This window comes from Megascapheus bottae, chromosome 3, assembly GCF_031878675.1.
Source record: "Megascapheus bottae isolate mThoBot1 chromosome 3, mThoBot2.hap1, whole genome shotgun sequence".
In the NCBI taxonomy this organism is placed as follows: Eukaryota; Metazoa; Chordata; class Mammalia; order Rodentia; family Geomyidae; genus Megascapheus; species Megascapheus bottae.
Genome location: NC_143511.1, coordinates 72,020,290 through 72,038,862, shown reverse-complemented (window position 1 = coordinate 72,038,862; position 18,573 = coordinate 72,020,290). Strand labels below are relative to the sequence as shown.

General features: G+C 38.6%; 1 protein-coding gene across 5 annotated transcripts in view; it reads left to right on the top strand.

The window, feature by feature from the left end:
• The window catches only part of Ecpas (Ecm29 proteasome adaptor and scaffold), a 117,177-nt gene extending 100,999 nt beyond the window's left edge, over nt 1–16,178 (top strand). For 4 of the 5 annotated variants that reach the window (XM_090330424.1, XM_090330421.1, XM_090330422.1 and 1 more), the window contains 10 exons: nt 475–541; nt 828–919; nt 997–1,063; nt 1,259–1,450; nt 4,041–4,249; nt 5,687–5,730; nt 5,826–6,018; nt 8,393–8,531; nt 10,421–10,526; nt 11,145–11,607. In XM_090330424.1, the coding sequence (XP_090186550.1) occupies nt 475–541; nt 828–919; nt 997–1,063; nt 1,259–1,450; nt 4,041–4,249; nt 5,687–5,730; nt 5,826–6,018; nt 8,393–8,531; nt 10,421–10,526; nt 11,145–11,478 (1,443 nt within the window). In that variant the 3' untranslated portion in view covers nt 11,479–11,607. Of the gene's footprint in view, nt 1–474; nt 542–827; nt 920–996; nt 1,064–1,258; nt 1,451–4,040; nt 4,250–5,686; nt 5,731–5,825; nt 6,019–8,392; nt 8,532–10,420; nt 10,527–11,144; nt 11,608–14,157; nt 14,230–15,867 lie in introns of those variants that run through there. The other variant, XM_090330425.1, reaches the window with a different exon arrangement.
• Nucleotides 16,179–18,573: the final 2,395 nt, after the last annotated feature.

The window sequence follows — 18,573 nt, the reverse complement described above, 5'->3', positions numbered from 1 at the left end:
AGCACAGTCTACCTCAGATAGGTTTCCTGTTTTGCTAGAATGACAGCTTTGTGCTGCCAGGTTTTGCTCTTCATTAAGAAGAGGTCTTAAAACTTTTCTTTCTGGGGCTGGCCTCCCAACAGAAGATCTTATAGTCCCAAGTAGTTCTGATTATTTTTATGAGCTACTGGCACTTGCCTCCAAATGTATTTCCTTTAATTAAATTTCTAGAAATGAGAATGACAACACAAATATTGCAATAACTCTGTATTACCTTCCTAGAAGAGTTTACCAGTTTTTAAACTTATGATGTCTAAGATTGTTCATCTTCCTGCTGGAGGGCTTGAAAAAAAATCTCTGCATTCATAGTATAAGTTTTCCCTTGCAGGGGCCATTAGGCTTCATGTATTTAAACCGTTGGTATCTAAAACAAATGGTTTGATAGATAGGACAGTTGTACCATTAGATTTAGACTTTACTTTTGTAACCCTGCAGGGAGGCTGTGCCAGTGTCATCGTGTCTTTAACCACACAGTGCCCACAGGACCTAACACCTTACTCAGGTTAGTTTTTTGATGTACAGAACAGTGAAAAATATTTAGATACATGTGTGATGTGGTATACTTTTCCTCCCTTCAGTTCCCATCCTCCAGTCTTACATCTTCATTGTCTTAAAAGTATTTGATTATTACTTTCTAGTAGTACGAAGAGATACCAAGGTGCTTGCTCCTGCCTGCCCTCCTCCGCCCCCCTGCTTTGGTGGTTGTGGGGATTGAATTCAGGGTCTCATGAAGTACTCTTAACAGTTGAGCCATTCCCCCATACATTTTTTTCATTTATTTCTGATAGGTAAACTTATGAGTGCTTTGCTTAGTGGCCTGACAGATCGGAACAGCGTGATTCAGAAATCCTGTGCATTTGCTATGGGCCATTTAGTTCGGGTGAGTTAAATTTATCAAGAGTAAATAAAACTTTTTTATAATTATAAAGGAATGACTCAGATTGTTTCTTTTTTCAGACCTCACGGGATAGCAGTATTGAAAAACTGCTGCAGAAGCTTAATGGCTGGTATATGGAGAAAGAAGGTTCCTTTTTTCTGTTTTATGTTGTTTGTAATTTTGATGTTAACCTAAAAATATGAATGGAGTCATGGATATCTTACTGCTAAGAACATTTCTACTAGATTTATGTTTGTTTTGCTTTGTACAATAGGCTATTTAGATTAATTTCCCTCTCCCTCAAACAATGTCATAAAACTTTTGGTTTCTTTTTCTCTTCAGAACCCATCTACAAGACCTCTTGTGCTTTGACTATTCATGCAATTGGACGATATAGTCCTGATGTATTGAAAAACCATGCCAAAGAAGTTCTGCCTTTGGCATTTCTAGGCATGCATGAAATCATTGATGAGGAGAAATCTGAAAAGGAAGAATGTGACTTATGGACTGAAGTTTGGCAGGAAAACGTGCCCGGTTAGTAAACAGTAACTTTTAATAGGCCTGCATTTTAAAACCACAGTTTCAGCATTTTTTGATTTTGCTAGTTTTTGAATAATGTCTTGCTTTTTGCCTCGGTTAGCCTGGGCCATGACCCCCTCTTTATAAGTTACTGTGTAGCTTCAATGAGAGGTACACACCCCTGTACCCACCTTTTTATTAGTTGAGGGTCTTGTAAACTTTTTGCCCTGACTATTCTCAAGTCATGATCCTCCTGGTCTCAGCCTCCATATTTAGCATTTCAGACATGAGCCACCATGCCCAGCCCAGCTTTTCACAATCTCCTCAAAAGAGTTACTTCCCCAGAACTTTTAACAACACACATCTCTTTTAATTTTAAGCTCATTCAAATTTCTGAGCTTGATACTTATGAGCTCTTCTGTTTTAAGACATTGCTGTCTCTTGTGAGAGAATGTAAACCCTGCCCCCAAGCAAAGTAGAACTTAGTGTTAGTTGAGAGTGTTACAGTGTTTGTATGTTGCTTTATATTCTTTTTTTTCATTTTTATTTTTTTTATTGTAATTAATAGAAGGGTTACATGATATTTGCCAGATAGAAGGTGCACTAATTCACATACATTGATACCCTTTCACATGTCTTGGTCCCCATTTCCCTCCCCCCACCTCCATCCCTCATCTTGTTTTCCCCCCTTCCCTATCCAATTTCAAATAACCAAATACAAATATATCCGATATGTCAGATTGCTTTATATTCTTTTTGAGCAATGTTTCTCCACATTTTTTCGTACTTTTATTTTTATTTTTCCTTTTAACCTACAGAGAGTTAAACTTATACAAGGCTGAATGGCAGTAGTGAGTCTTTGAACCAAAGAGAGCTTAAAGATGAATAGTAAAGCAGTGTTCTCAGGGAAAGTTAGAAGGGGAATGCAAATGTACATTGCCTAATTTACACAGCAAAAGGAAATCAAGTATTAAAGTTGATTCCAGTCATTTCAGCAGGGATGCTTTGCTCAGTTTCTTGTTATGGGTCACTTCTTGGATTTGGGACTGACTAACTGAAAATGAAGCTATGCAGTATCTTGTAATTATATCTAACAGTGATTCTTCTGTCCCTTTCAAAAGCCATTTATTTGGGTAATCATACTATGGAGAAAGACAAATAGTTAATAAGTTTCAGGGCTATTAGAAAAAGGAACCCAAGAACCAGCAGTAGCAGCAAATTCCAAGTAAGGATGTACTCATATGAGGAGAACTAGTACATTCAGTTCAGTGTGTTGACAGTGTTCACAGAATTGCTTCTTGGTGTTTTCTTGGCCATTCAGTACTTAATTTTAGCATTGTATTTGTAGTTAAAAAATGCAGATTGGTTTCTTGATGACCTACATATTGCATTAAGTGGTCACCCATCATATTGCCAGTTAATCCATTGGCCTATCCACTGCCAACACAGGAGGAACAAGGAAGAATCACAGCGGGATTAGTTCACTAGTATATTGAACAGATCTGTTGGCCTGGTGAATGTACTTTCTTTTTTCTTTTCTTTCTTCCTTTCTTTTTTTTTATGAATGTGTTTTCTTGTGCAGCACATGAAGGGCAATAGGTATGTTCCCATAGACAATTATTTCTTTCTTGGATTTGATTATGCAATCAGAATGGGCTATTGCTCTATAAATCCATTTTGAGATGACTTTCTTCTGTTATTGAAGGTTACTGAGCATGTAAACAGTTCTGTATTCACAAGTTACTGTATCTTCTACTCCTATTTTTGTTCTGAGATTAAGTATGTAAGAGCTTATATTCTTCTAAATTCTAGGTTACAGTTCTAATCCTACATTTTTGTAAACAGTTTCATAATAAACATTCTCCCAGTATTAAGATTAAAAGTATACCAACAGATGTAAAACCTGTTACATCTTCCAGAGCATTATAGATACTTTTTTTTTTCTGGAGACAAGTGAGACTAGGAATTGTCATCTGTAGCAAAACTGGCAACAATTGCAGATACAATGGGAAATGAGAGACATATGTGAGAAGAAAATAAGACAGCTGAAGCAATCCGCACCATGCTAGCAAAGGTCTCTGTTCTGCAGAATGGTATATTACAATTCTTCTCTGAATGGTAAAACTTTGTCTCAAGGTTTAAAATGATGGAAGGAATGGCACAACTAATGAAACAGGAAGATAGTTCCGTAACATGGGTAGAAAGAACAATGTAAAGGATAACTATAAAAAAGTTACAATTTGTTTAAATTGAAGTGATATAGTAAAGGGATTGATGCTTTAATCTGCCTTCTAAAGTTCTGAATTTGACAATTGTAGCAGAGTTAATCTTCCTCAGTGAGATGTCAATGAAAATTATGCACACTGCTGAGTATAATTGGCAGAGATAAGACTACCTTTCCAATTCTTCTTGCTTTCATTCTCAGCATTTTACCTTGTCATACAAAAAGAAGCCACATCTCCTATTATCTCTTTTTAAGATTGTTGACAGTTGAACAATTGACAATCACTGCTTTAAGCCCCTGACTTAAAAAAAAGAAAAATCATTTAAATATTTTTCCTGGTACTTGAGGTATTTTAAATTTGCTTTTTTTTTTTTAACCTAGGTTCTTTTGGAGGTATTCGATTATACCTGCCAGAATTGATTGCAATTACCCAGAAGGCTTTACAGTCTCAGTCCTGGAAAATGAAAGCCCAAGGTGCAATTGCCATGGCATCAATTGCGAAACAAACCAGCAGTCTTGTACCTCCGTATCTGGGGATGATCCTGAGTGCGTTGCTGCAAGGCCTGGCTGGAAGAACATGGGCAGGAAAGGTAAAGAAACCATTGATGCCCAGTTAAATTGTAAGGTATCCTTAAAGGCTTATGACTCTGCCTGCCTGCCTGCCTGCCTGCCTGCCTGCCTGCCTTCCTTCCTTCCTTCCTTCCTTCCTTCCTTCCTTCCTTCCTTCCTTCCTTCCTTCCTCCCTCTTTCCCTCCCTCTCTCCCTCCCTCCCTCCCTCCCTCCACTCCCCCCCCCCCCTTTCTGTCTTTCTTTGCCAGTCCTGGGCTTGAGCTCAGGGCCTGAGTCCTGTCCTTGGACTTTCTCAAGGCTAGAGCTCTACCACTTGAGCCTCAGCACCACTTCCAGCTTTTTTCTATATATGTGGTATTGAGGAATTGAACCCTGGTCTTCATGCATGCTAGGCAAACACTTTACCACTAGGCCCAACTCTCAGCCCTGCCTTTCATTTTTAATAAATGTAAGAAGCTGGTTTTATGTGACTTCAGGTGTAATATTTTTGCAAAGTAGATTTGCTGGCCAATGGGAGATTGGGTAAACATTGCCTGATTATGGTATTTCATTACAAAGAATAACACACATATCTTTGAAATAATGCATAGACATGCTAGAGATTGATGTATTTTACATTTTCAGCCTTACAAATTACCTCTTAAACAAGGTTGTTGCACCTATTGACCCTATAACTAGTTCAGGATAGGCCAGATGAAAAGTCAGAGAAACTCTTTTTAATCCTGGGACTGCAGATGCCCGTATCTGGGGCATGTGAATTAGGAACAGCTCTGTGTATGTCTTAGTAGTGTTTGAACTTAGGATTTGGTATTCTACCACTTGAAGCAAGCTTCAGCCCTTTTTGTTTTAGTTTAGATTTTATGTTTTGCCCATGCTTACTAGGGCCATGATCATCCTACCTATGCTTCCTGTTTGCCTGGGATGTGCACTGCTGGACTGGGCTCCTTTGTTGAGATGATATCTCACTAACTTTTTTACACAGGCTGGCCTCATTCATACCTTGGTCCTTCTACACTTTGTCTCCTGAGCAGCTGAGGTTATAGAAATGAGCTACATACTTGGCCAGAGACCATGTCTTTTACAGAAGGGCTCTAGGAGGTTGCAGACAGTGAGCATTCACTGGAGAGCATGATGTTGTGGCACTATGTAATGCCTTACTGGATTTAGTAAAGGCCATTGGTTGCCAGTGAAATACTGTGGGAATATTACTGGATGTTGAGTTCAGATGTAATTATGATCTGACACTTCTGCCACCTTACCTTGGTCAGAGCAATTCTCAATCTTTTATATAATAGAGATGATAAATTTTGGTGTATGTGCCTCTAACAGTAAAGCACATTGATGACAAGATGCATCTTAGTACTCTTCGTTATCACAGTTTAATATTCTTGAAATCATTGGAGTCATAGGAAAGAGAATGTGACTTAATAGTATTCTCTCATCTTTCCTCCCTTCAGGAAGAACTATTGAAAGCCATTGCCTGTGTGGTGACAGCATGCAGGTAAATGTTCTTTGAAAGAAGATGCCATTTCTTAACCTGAAGCGTAAGCGGCAGCCTTTATTAACTGGTCTGATGCTTTTGTATGGATCCTGTAGTACAGAGCTGGAAAAGTCTGTGCCCAATCAACCCAGCATAAATGAAATTCTTCAAGCTGTTTTGAAGGAATGTTGCAAAGAGAACCTCAAATACAAGATGGTAGCAATCCGCTGTGCAGCTGATGTTCTAAAGGCCACCAAAGAAGACAGGTTCCAGGAGTTTTCTGACATTGTCATACCTCTCATCAAGAAGGTAATAGCCACCTCTATCTTTATCAGGTCTGGTTCATCCTTAACATTTTTTAAAGATTGTCCTGGCTTCTGAATGTATGTTGTTGTTTTTTTTTAAACTAGGATTATTTTAGCTGTAAGTATCAGAATAGCTCAAAATATCCTGGCCTCATATAAGATAAAAGTTTGCCTTCCATATAATAGTTCAGAGCCTCACAGCCTTCATGGATTCTGGTTAACTATAGTCGCCAGTTTGGCTACTCCTATTCCTTACCCATCATCCTAGGTTTAATGAGAAGACCATGATGAAGGAATCTCACAGGATACTTCTCTAAAGGAAGGTTTGAGACATCAGTGCATGATATTTGCATTTATGCCACACTGGCAAGTTCTGTACTACAATTGCCACACCTGGTGGTAGATGAGTCTAGAAGTGATAACCTTCATTCTAGATGGCATTGTCCCTTTATGAAGGAGAAAGTAGGCTGGTAGTGAATGAACCACTGTTGCAGTAAACTTGCCATGCACACTTGATGGAGATCCCTTATTAAGACAGAATGAAGACTGAGAGCCTGTAGCTCAAGTGGGTCACCACTGCAATGCACTCGAAGATTTTGTTTCAAACAAAAGTCTTTTCTTTTCTTTTCTTTCCCTCCTTCCCTCCTTCCCTCTCTCCTTCCCTCTCTCCTTCCCTCTCCCCCCCCCTCTCTTTTTCTTTCAGTCATGGTGCTTAAAGCCTGGGCACTACTGCCCTACCCCTGGGCCTGAGTGTTGTTCCTGAGCTCTTCAACTCAAGGTTACCACCCTACCCTTGAGCCAAGGAAGCATCACTTCCCATTTTCTGGAGGTTAACTGGAGAGATAAGGTCTCAGGTCCTTTTGTGCCCAGGCTGGCTTTGAACCTTGATCCTCAGATCTCAGCCTCCTGAGTAGCTAGGATTATAGGCATGAGCCACCGTGTCCAGCTTCCTTCCTTCCTTCCTTCCTTCCTTCCTTCCTTCCTTCCTTCCTTCTTTCCTTCTTTCCATCCTTTCTTCCTTCCTTCCTTCTTTCTGTGTGTGCTGGTCCTAGAGCTTGAACCCTGAGCCAGGCTGCTGTCCCTGAGCTTATTTGTTCAAGGCTGGTTCTCTACCACTTAAGCTATAGCTTCACTTCTAATTTTTTTGGGTGCTTAATTGGAGAGCTCATGGACTTTCCTCCCCAAGCTGGCTTCGCAATTAGATTGGCAGATCTCAGTCTCCTGAGTAGCTAGAATTATAGGTGTGAGCCACTGGCACTTGGTATAACCTTTAGTTTTATTTGGACATTTTGTGTGTGTGTGCTGACTCAGGCACTGTCTCTGAGCTTTAGTGCTGTACCATTTTGTGCCATAGCTCTATTCCAGCTTTTTGGTGGTTAACTGAACCAGGATCTTCAGATCTCAGCTTCGTGAATAGCTAGGATTACAGGTGTGAGCCACCTGGCTTTTGAAGTACTTACTTTTAAAAGACTGGGTGTGTGCAGCTTACCTATTTATTCATGGAACATGAAGTATTTTAAATAGTATTATTATTTTTTGTGTTGCTGCGACTTTATAGTTGATTTCTTTCAGTAAAAAAAAAGTGCTTAAATCATGTTAAATACATAATGAGAGAAATGAAGAGGAGAAGGGGAGAATGCAGTCAAGAATTCCATGTTTATCCTACAAAATTAAGAAAAGTGAAGGAAGGGATGGGTTTGGAGGGGTGAGTGACATTATTGAAAGGGATGACATTGATCAAGATGCATACTATTCATAAACTGCTTTGTTAAATGGCAACTCCTTTGTACAACTACTTAAAGATAACTTTTATAATGTATAATGGTAGTGTATATGGGAGATACAGATTTTATCACCATCTAGCTGGTTGATTACTTCTGGTTTCTTTCCCAGTTTATTAAGAAGATCATTTCAGAGCATATTTAACTATTTAAATCTAATTCAGGTCCTTTTAGATTGTATTCAGAATACTGCGTATACAATGTTTTTACCACTCTAGTTTACTGATAAACATTTCCTAGATTTGTTAGAGATGTGCATTTCTATTAAAAGTTTTTTTTGGGGGGGGGTGGTCATGGGGCTTGAACTTGGCCTGGGTGCTGTCCTTGAACTCTAGCTCAAGGCTACTCACCCTACCCTTGAACCAAGCCCCACTTCTCGTTTTCTAGAGGTTAATTGGAGATAAGAATCTCAGGTCCTCACCATTCCCAGCTTCCTATTAAAATTTTTATTACAAATAAAATTGATATGGAATTTTGCTTTTAGTTTCTTGGTCAGCATCTTCTGTTTTGGGACTCCAATTGCTATAAAAATAAACTAGTGATTTTGGAGAAGAAAGTCTTAACTTTGGCTTTGTTTTCTCTTTAATGATGTCATAGAACTCACTTGAAAGCATAGGAGTTCGAACAACCAAAACTGGAGATGAAAATGAAAAGGAAAGGGAGCTGCAGCTGGAGTCCTTGCTGGGTGCCTTCGAGAGCCTGGGCAAAGCCTGGCCTAGGAACGTGGAGACTCAACGTAAGTACCACAACCTCCATTTGAAGAAATGATACAACCAAAACTGGGCATGGTGGCTCATGCCTATAACCTCCTAGCTACTCAGGAGACTGAGATCTGAGGATCGAGGCTCAAAGCCAGTCTGGGCACTAAAACCCATGAGACTCTTACCTCCAATTAACCACCAGAAAACTGGAAGTGGCACTGTTGCGTAGGGCAGGTAGCCTTGAGCTGAAGCGCCCAGAGACAATGCCCAGGTTCAGAGTTCAAGTCCTACAACCAACCAAAAAAAAAAATTGATACAACCAGAAGTCACTTACTAAGAACAGATTTTCTTTGTGACCTATTAGTATCTCTTATAGACCCTGATTGAATAATGAAATTATCGAGTATAAATTTTCCTCCTACATTAGTAAATAATCTCATGGATTGTTACATTATTTTACTAGGGTTACCATAAGAAAGTACCATACACTGATGGCTTGAAAGGCAGAATTTTATTTTCTCACAGTTGTGGACAGTAGAAGTCCAAGATCAAGGTGTCAGCAGAATTGATCTCTTATGAGAGTTCTCCCCTTGGCTTGTGAATATGTTGGCTTGTGAGTAGCTTTCCTCCATGTCCCTGTGTCTCAATCTGTTATAAGATTCTTGTCATATTGGATTAGGACCCATCTAATTTGCCCCTCTTTAAAGACTACCTTCTTCTCTCTTTTTTTTTTTTTCTTTTTTGCCAGTCCTGGGCTTGAGCTCAGGGCCTGAGCACTGTCCTTGGGCTTTCTCAAGGCTAGAGCTCTACCACTTGAGTCTCAGCACCACTTCCAGCTTTTTTTCTATGTATGTGGTGCCGAGAAATTGAACCCGGGTCTTCATGCATGCTAGGCAAGCACTCTACCACTAGGCCAAACTCCCTGCCCTAAAGACTACCTTCTTATATAGTTAAATTCTGAAGCATAGGGTTAAGTACAATAGTGTAGGAATTTTGAGACAACAACCATGGTTTTGCAGATGGAGGACTATAAAAATCTTATTTAAGATCTTAACTACTGTGAAGAATCCATAAACATTTTAAGTGGCTTATGTCTGTTATCCTAGCTAGTTACTCAGGAGACTGAGAGTTGAGGCTTACAATTCAAAGCCAGCTTGGGTAAGAATGTTTGGGAGAGATTGATCTGGAGTTCATCATCAGAAAACCGGAAGTGGTGCTATGGCTCAAAGTGGTGAAGCACTAAGCCTTGAACAAAAAGAGCTCAGAAACTGCTCTTGGCCTCGAGTTCAAACCCCATGACCAACAAAAAAATTAAAAACTAAAAATAAATAAAATTAATCTTCTGTTGAGTTTTATACCTGATTTATCCACTATGATAGTACTAATTAGTTGGCACAGTGAGTTAAAGATTAAAGGACTCTTTTTGAGCCTACAGCTGGCATCACTAGCTCTCTGTGGTATGATTCAGGGAGTTTAAAGCAAAGGTGAGTGTGGTTAAGCTTCTAAGTTCATGAAAGATGAAATGCATTGAAAGCAAACAATTTTGAACAGTTAAATGAAATTTAGAGGATGTGAAGAGAGGTTCTTTTTGCAGTTTGGTTACAAAATCATGCTAAAAGTTTGAGTGAAAAGTATGTCTTTAATTAAAAGCATTTATTGTTCAACATCTCTCTTCTCTCCCCCTTTTCTTCACTCTTCTCTTTCCCTCTCTCTTCTCTCTTTCCCTCCTTCCCTCTCTCCCTCTCCCGCTCCCCTCTCTTCCCTCTTCTCCCCACTCCTCACTCTGTTCCCTCTCCTCCTTCCCCTCCCCTCCCTCATCTCCTTCCCCCTCCTTCCCTTCCTGTGGGATGTCTGTTGCTCACTTATTCTTTGTACTTCCTTCCCACCTACATCCCTTCTCTGGCCTATGTTGCTTTTCCCCCAGGTTGTTATCGTCAGGAACTGTGCAAGCTAATGTGCGAACGGCTGAGACTCAGTACTTGGAAAGTGCAGCTAGGTGTCCTGCAGTCAATGAACGCCTTTTTTCAGGGGTAATTTGTGTCATGTTTTTTATTTTTATTTTTTAAATTGTTCCCCTTTTTCTACCTTCCCACTAGCCTACTACATATAATCAATAGAATTCTTACGTACTTTTAAACCAGTAGCTAAAGTGGCATGATGATACACATAGCCTAATAAAAAAGAAAATCGGTGTGGGGGGGAGGGAAATGGGGACCAAGACATGAGAAAGGGTATTAATGTACGTGAGTTAATGTACCTTCTATCTGGCAAATATAATGTAACCCTTCTATTGATTACAATAAAAAATATATATATGAAAAAAAAAAAGAAAAAAGAAAATCAGGCCGGGAGTTTGGCCTAGCGGTAAAGTGCTTGCCTAGTATGCACGAAGACCTGGGTTCGATTCCTTGGTACCACATATATAGAAAATAGCTGGAAGGGGTTCTGAGGTTCAAGTGGTAGCGCTCTAGCCTTGAAAGTCTAGCCTTGATAGTACTCAGGCCCTGAGCTCAAGCCCAGGACTAGCAAAAAAGGAAAGAAAAAAAAATCGAATAAAAATAGACTCACAGAAGACATTTTCCCAGCAAATGTTTCTAATTAGTAGCATTCAATGAGTAGCATATACGTGGTATTTTCGATTTGTGTAGGTTGATGCTTTTGGAAGAAGAACATGCAGATCCTGAGGCTTTGACTGAAATTCTCCTTGAGACTTGTAAATCAATCACATATTCCTTAGGTAAGTCTACTAATCTGAAATTGGTGAGGTGTAATCATAAATTTCCATGGTGGGGATTTGAACCCAGGGCCTCACACATGCTTTGTAGGTTCTGTGCCACTGAGCCACATTCTCAGTTTTCTTTTGAGAAAGGGTGTCTCTATGTTACCTGGGGCAGGTGCAAACTCATGGTCCTCCTGCTTTTACCCTTTTTAAGTAACTGGGATTATAAATGCCAGCCAGTGCTTAACAGGTCCCAATGTTAAAGTAAGTTGCTGAATGTAAGGTATTCTTTACTTTGCCCTAGAAACTGAATTTCTAGAACAACTAGTGATATGTTCTATATGTACTCTTACATGTCTCCCCAAACTGGAATATTTTAATTTGAAATTGTGTGTGTGTGTGTTTTTAAACAACTAGGTTAGACTTTTGTAATAATTATCTTAAAAAAAGTTATTTGGAGCCTGGCATCAGTGGCTCACACCTGTAATCCTAGTTACTCAGGTGGCTGAGATCTGAGGATTGTGGTTCAAAGCCAGCCCAGCAGGAAAGTTCATGAGAATCTTATGTCCAGCTGACTACCAAAAAGCTGGGAATGACAATGCTGTTCAAAGTTGTTACAGTTCTAACCTTGAACCCAAAAGATCAGGTATAGTGCCCAGGCCCTGCATTCAAGCCTCAGGACTGGAACCAAAAAAAAAAAAAAAAACCAAACCCCAAAAGTTATTTAGATATAATTTCAAATTTACAAATCAGTTGCCACAATAATTCATATCGTACCTGGATGTATTTAACTGAGTTATCTACTAACATTTTCTGGTTTACTTTAGTTTTTAGATTTTTGTATATGTCATTTCCTGAACCATCTGAAAATATATTGCTTACATCATGTTCCTTTACTTCTAAACTCTTCAGTGCAGATTCTTATATAAGCACAAAATAGTTATGAATTTTAGATAATATTACATTTTTTCCAGTCATTCTAGTTTTGTCACTTAAGTCAGCAATGTTTATTATTATTATTATTACTGCCGTCGGTTTTCCATTAAGGAGCAGTGGCTTATGCCTAAAAGCCTTAGCGACTCAAGAGGCTCATATCAGAAGATTGTGATTTGAAGCAAACCCCAGGCAGGAAAGTCCATGAGACTCATATCTCTACTTAACCCCCCAAAAGTCAGAAGTGAGCTATGGCTCAAGTGGTAGAGCACTAGCTTTGAGCACAAAAAATCAGGATCAGCATCCAGTTCCTGAATTCAAGCCCCAGGACCTGAACAACAAAATAAAACAAAACAAAACAAAAGGAATGCAGTCTAGTTTACTAAATGTAATCTCCTTTTTGTCTGGAATTTAGTCTCTTTTAATCTGAAACACTTCTTTTGCTTTTGTCTTTGTCTATATGACATTGATGATTTTGAAGCAGAACCTGTTTCTGTTTAACATTTCTTCATGGTTAGGTCAGTTTGTTAATCCCTACTTGAGCTATTACACAGGTGATGTATTTTTTCTCACATCACCATCCACACAGTGTCCATCTGTCTTGATTTGTGATGCTTATTACCTGGTCAAGGGACTTGAATTTACTATACTGTCCCTATTTTTCACCTTGCATCTAGTATGCTCCCCTGTGGGAACAGTTTTTAAAACCATTCAAATAATCTCTCAAACCTGTATTGACTATACAGTCTTTGAGAAGATACTAAAAGGGCATGAACATATTTTTTTCTCAGAATTCCTTTTCTAGACTTAGCATACATTGATGATTTTCTGTTAGTATTTTTTCCATAGTTAGCATTTATTTATTGATGTTTTGTTGTAAGCAAGATTCTTCTCTTCTGTTTCTTTATCAGGATTCCTTCTATTCCCCCTAGTGATTTGTATTTATAATCTCATCATCCCTTCTTCTTCTCTCCCCCTTTCTGTTTTCGAGTTTGGACTCAAAAGTCTTGTACTCTCGAGGTAGTTGCTCTACCATTTGAGCCACGCCCACACTGTATTTTTCTAATTTGTTACTGAGATTATCCCAGATATGCTAGTGGAAGCCTTTTCAGTCTGGATCTCCCATCCTTTGGCAGGTCATCATCATTCTTTGTAGCACTCCTCCCTTCTGTGGACTTAGTTGCATGTTAATTTTCTTGGGAGTCTGTTTCATAGTAAGCTTGATGCCATTCCGAAGAGTACATATCAAAAAAGTATAGTGTAGTTGTGGTTCTTTTTTTGGGGGGGGGGTCATTGGGGCTTGAACTTGGCCTGGGCGCTGTCCCTGAGCTCTTCAGCTTAAGGCTACCACCCTACCCTTGAGCCAAGCCCCACTTCCCATTTTCTAGAGGTTAATTGGAGATAAGAGTCTCAGGTCCTTTTGTATGCGGGCTGGCTTTGAAACTTGATCCTCAGATCTCAGCCTCCTGAGTAGCTAGGATTACAGGTATAAGTCACTGCGCCTGGCTTCCTTGTGGTTTTTAGAGATAGTGTGCTTTTAATGAATGAAGAGAGCTGGTAGCTAACAAATGTGGCCCTGAAAGGAGTCCAGTCCAGGTACCTCTGAATTGCTCCAAACATGGAGAGGTATACATGTTCTTTGGTAAAACGAAGATGTATCAGGCAAACCTAAAGATGGGAATATAATGTGAAGATAATGATGTGTGTGAGACAAGTCTCTTTTGGTCTTCTACATTTAAAATTGGTGCTTTAAATATTACCATTTCTTGTAGTGATTAGTAAATTTGGCTGAGGTCCATACTGCCCTTCAAAAGTAAGGAATGTAGACAAGTTATACATTTCAAATATTTGATGATCAATTAGTAAGTGAAAGCTTACTTTGGAAAACAAAATTCAAATGTAGATACATGGAGTTATAATTTCTGAACATCTTTCACTAATAACTTAATCTCAGGCTTCTATCTTTAAGGCACACATGTAAGTGTGAGTTTTTTTTTCTTTTTTTTTAGAAAATAAGACCTATTCATCTGTGAGAACAGAAGCTTTGTCTGTGATAGAATTACTGCTTAAAAAACTTAAAGGTGAGTTCCTGATAGTTCTGATTGGAAGACCATAAACCTGTATTGGAAATTCATTTTCTGCTTTTTTTTCCTCTTAGCATTCGTATTAAATGCAAGTAAAATATATAAAGCTAATTGTAAAGAATTAGTAAGCTAGGCTAATTTCAAAATAATTAAGTTTTTGTTCCTATTATGAATTCTGATTTAATCTTGGTGAGTTATAGAAAGTGATTGGCAGCAAGTAGCAGACCTCATACATGCATCATATAAATAAACAATGGCACTCTGGATAGCAGATCAGGAATTCACTTTAGCAGTTACTCACTTGAGAATTCAAATTTGATTGTAGCTAATTTTTTATTTTCTTTTTCACTCATTCCATTTCTTCTTTTTCTTTTTTGTTTAAGTCTGATCTAGATAAGTAAATTTTTTGAAATAGTTCATAGTTTTAATAGTAAAAGAAGACCACTAATGTGGTGTATTTGTCACTGAAGCCTGTTTTTCTACTCGTCTTTCTGAAAAAATTATTTTAATCTATGAATTAAGAATGCTGGGGGAATGTAGATTGCTTGCCTAGCATGCACAAAGACCAGGGTTTGATTCCTCGGTTCCTCGGTATCACCTACATAGAAAAAGTCGAAAGTGGTGCTGTGGCTCAAGTGGTAGAACTCTAGCCTTGAAAAAGCTCAAGGACAGTGCTCAGGCCCTTAGTGCAAGCCCCAGGATTGGCAAAAAAAAAAAAAAAGTAGGGTCATATAATCCCATTCTCTATTGAATTAAAAGAGCTGGTACTTAGGTTTTTTTTTTTATTACTTCTCATTTTTCCTGGTATGTGTTAATACATACTAAACATATTATTGATTAAGAAAATTAGGCTTATGGTTAATTAAAATAGAGGAAGGCATACCACTAGAAAGTGGCAATTTTTTTATTTTATTTTAATTTTTTTTGTGGGTCATGGGGTTTGAACTCGGCCAGGGTGCTGTCCCTGAGCTCTTCAGCTCAAGGCTACCACCCTGCCCTTGAGCCAAGCCTCAACTTCCCATTTTCTAGAGGTTAATTGGAGATAAGAGTCTCTGGTCCTCTTTTGTGCGCAGGCTGGCTTTGAACCTTGATCCTCAGATCTCAGCCTCCTGAGTAGCTAGGATTACAGCCTTGAGCCACTGTACCCAGCTGGCAAATTCTTATAAATAAGATTTGATCTATTTTTCTAGTTTCTAAAATTTTCAATCTATATATAGATCCTACATGTTTCCTTTGATGAAAAAAGTGATTTTGTCTTTTTAAACAGTATATCTAATATACTGTTTATTGTTGAAATGACTATTTGATGGTAGGTGTTTTGCGCTGACAGTTGTTTTTTTTTTTTTTTTATTTTGGTCAGCTGTGGGACTTGGACTCTGGGCCTGGGCATTGCCCCTGAGCTCTTCAGCTCAAGGCTAGCACTCTACCCCTTGAGCCACAGTGCCATGACTTCCTTAAATTATTGTCAATAATCGGGTACTGAGATGCTTGTTGAACATGTGATTATTATATAGGTCTGTTAATCAAGGAGTTACTTTATGGTTTTAGGGGTGATTAGGCTATTTGGAGGGAAAACAATATTTTTGTTCTAGTGTGCTCTAAGAATTTTTTTGTTTGTTTTGGTTTTCCACTCAGAATCTAGACAGTGGGACAGTTTGACATCTGAATGCAGGGTGCTCCTGACTGAGTCTTTAGCCACTATGGACACAGACAGCAGACCCGAGCTGCAGGAAAAAGCATCATTTCTGAAGAAAACACTTGAAAATCTGGAGTGAAGGGGAATGGGAAGATACAAACAACTACTATGGTCTCTGGGGGTTGAAATGGTGTTCTTAAAAAAAAAAACAACACATGGGGAAAAGTAAAGATTAATCTGTAGCATGCATCATTCCTTGGCTGAAATAATAACAATAATAATAATAAAAAGCCTTAAATTTTGCTCCTTACTAGCTTTATTTTAATCAATGTTTTATAAGTATGTGTACTAAATGAGTTAGAATCTGAGATATTTGAGCTATGCTCATAAATGAGACTAGAAGTAGTAGCAGTTAAAAGGAATTAATATGCCAGGTGCCAGTGGCTTAAGCCTGTAATCCAAGCTACTCAGGAGTGTGAGATCTGAGGATCACACAGAAGCCAGCTCAGGCAGAAAAGTCTCTGCAAGGCTCTTATCTCCAATACACTTCTCAAAAAAAGCTGGAAGTGACACTGTAGCTCAAGTGGTAGAGCACTAACTAGCCTTGTGCACCAAGAGGCTCAGGGATAGTGCCCAGACCGTGAGTTCAAGCTCCAGGACCATCAAAAATAAAATTAATAATAATAGTAAAAGGAATACACAAAATCACAGGGCATGTGAATAAAAGTCCTAGACCTGCATCCAAACTGAAGTTATGTTAGGATGGTTCCCTCTATAGCACATAGTACATAGTTTAATTCCCTTCTGTTGCACTTGAAGAAATAGACATGGAGATGACCCAGTTTCTAGACCCAGGTGTTCATGTCTTGTCCAGTGTACTCTGTGGGGTAGCCTGTTGCTAAATCAGTGTTCATCCTGATTTGCCCTAGAAATCCCCCACATGAGGGCTAACCAAGGTGGTGTACACCAGTCCTTGGGCCAGACTGCCCGACTCAACTACGTGGCCCTTCAAAGTCAAACTCGTCTTTTCATGGCTTTAGATAGTTAATTTTTAGATTGTTTAACATCTTTATAGGCTGAGGGAATTACTCAGTCTCTAATTGTTACTGAAATCCCTTTGAAGGCACATGAAAATAGATTGGGATAACATTGTTCTTTTTGTCTATGTCTGTGGTTATACATTTTGCAAAAACAACTCCCCCCCCCAAAATAGTAGACTGCCTTGATTTAGACTATTTGTAATCTCAAAACTGTAATGACACTTAAAAATTTTCTGTCATTTTTCTGCTAACTATATGAATTTAAAAGGTAAAAGGAAAGCCTTTTAAGTAACCATCTGGAGAATTACTTTTTTTTTTTCCCTCCATTTTTTTTCAAGATAACATGATATCACTCCAAGTAAATCATTGCAGCCAGGTTTTTTTGCTTTAATTTTTCTCCCTTCTTTCTGCTGGTAACTGCCTGCAAGTGTTTAAACCTAAGTGTTTATGGCAAGCTGAGAACTCTGGCTTGCCTTCTATTCTGAAGCACAAAACTGACACATTTAGTAGTGTCTACTTAAATGAACACCAAGAATCTTTATGTTCATTATTTTTGGTGGAAATTTGGTTTCCTTTGGTCAACGTATTTTAAGGTTTTTGACTATGACATATAATAAAATTATATCATGATGCAGTGTGTGTGTGTGTGTGTGTGTGTGCGCGCATGCATGTGTGTTTGTAAATATACAATCTATTTAACAAATAGATGTTTTGTGAAATAATACATAGTTAATGTATGATTCATTTTTATCTCCGTGTCTATTTCTCTGCTATTTCTTAGACCCACTAAATTCAGTTTCTAACTCACAACTGGATTAGTACTCACAGTTGGAAAAGCACTGCTGTAAGTAATAATGGAACTTGCCTGGATTTATTTTGGGATTGCTTCTGACTGGGAAAAGGATTTCCAAATAAATACTTGAATGTTTCTTGTCAAAACCTCCTTGCCGATACTGAAAAATGATTGTGAGCTTTTGTAGCATTGTGAATTTTAAGGAAGTGGTCATGGACTTGCATTTGAGAAATTTTGGCTTTTGTTTGGGCTGGGGGGAAAGGGAACAAACTTTGGATGTTCCTCAGCAGATTGGCCTTTCAGGACTTGGTGTTTTTGAAATCAGTATTTCCTACCACTAGGGGCAAACTTTCACATTCAGTACCTCAGTAGCCAGGATACTTTTTTTTTTTTTTGGGGGGGGGGGTGCCAAACAGGACAAGTACTTGAGAAAGCAAGGGTGTAAGGGCAAGGATTAAAACCTTGTCAATTTTTGTGCTTTCCCCCATATTTATTTAATATGCTGGATTTCCCTTGGTGCTAAGAATGGTGCTAAGACACCAGAACCTTAGTGCTTACAGCTGTTTTGCTACATTTCTTTTAGCTTCTGAAGGTCATTTTGAACTTATATACTAACTTGACTAGCCAAGTCTTTACATAGCTAGTAATGCTAAATCGTATTTTGCGTGCACATGCTTAAGAGTTACTAGATACTTTGACGCTTCTCTCCTTACAGATGCTTTAGTGCTGCTTGTCACATAACTGATTTTGTGGGGTCTGTTGCTGAACTCTATTCCTGGCATTAGTGTCTACACAAACACATTGATAGGTGAAAAAAAGTACCTGAAGTGAGAAGAGTTGGAAATAACCATGGAAATGGCGTCTAATTATTT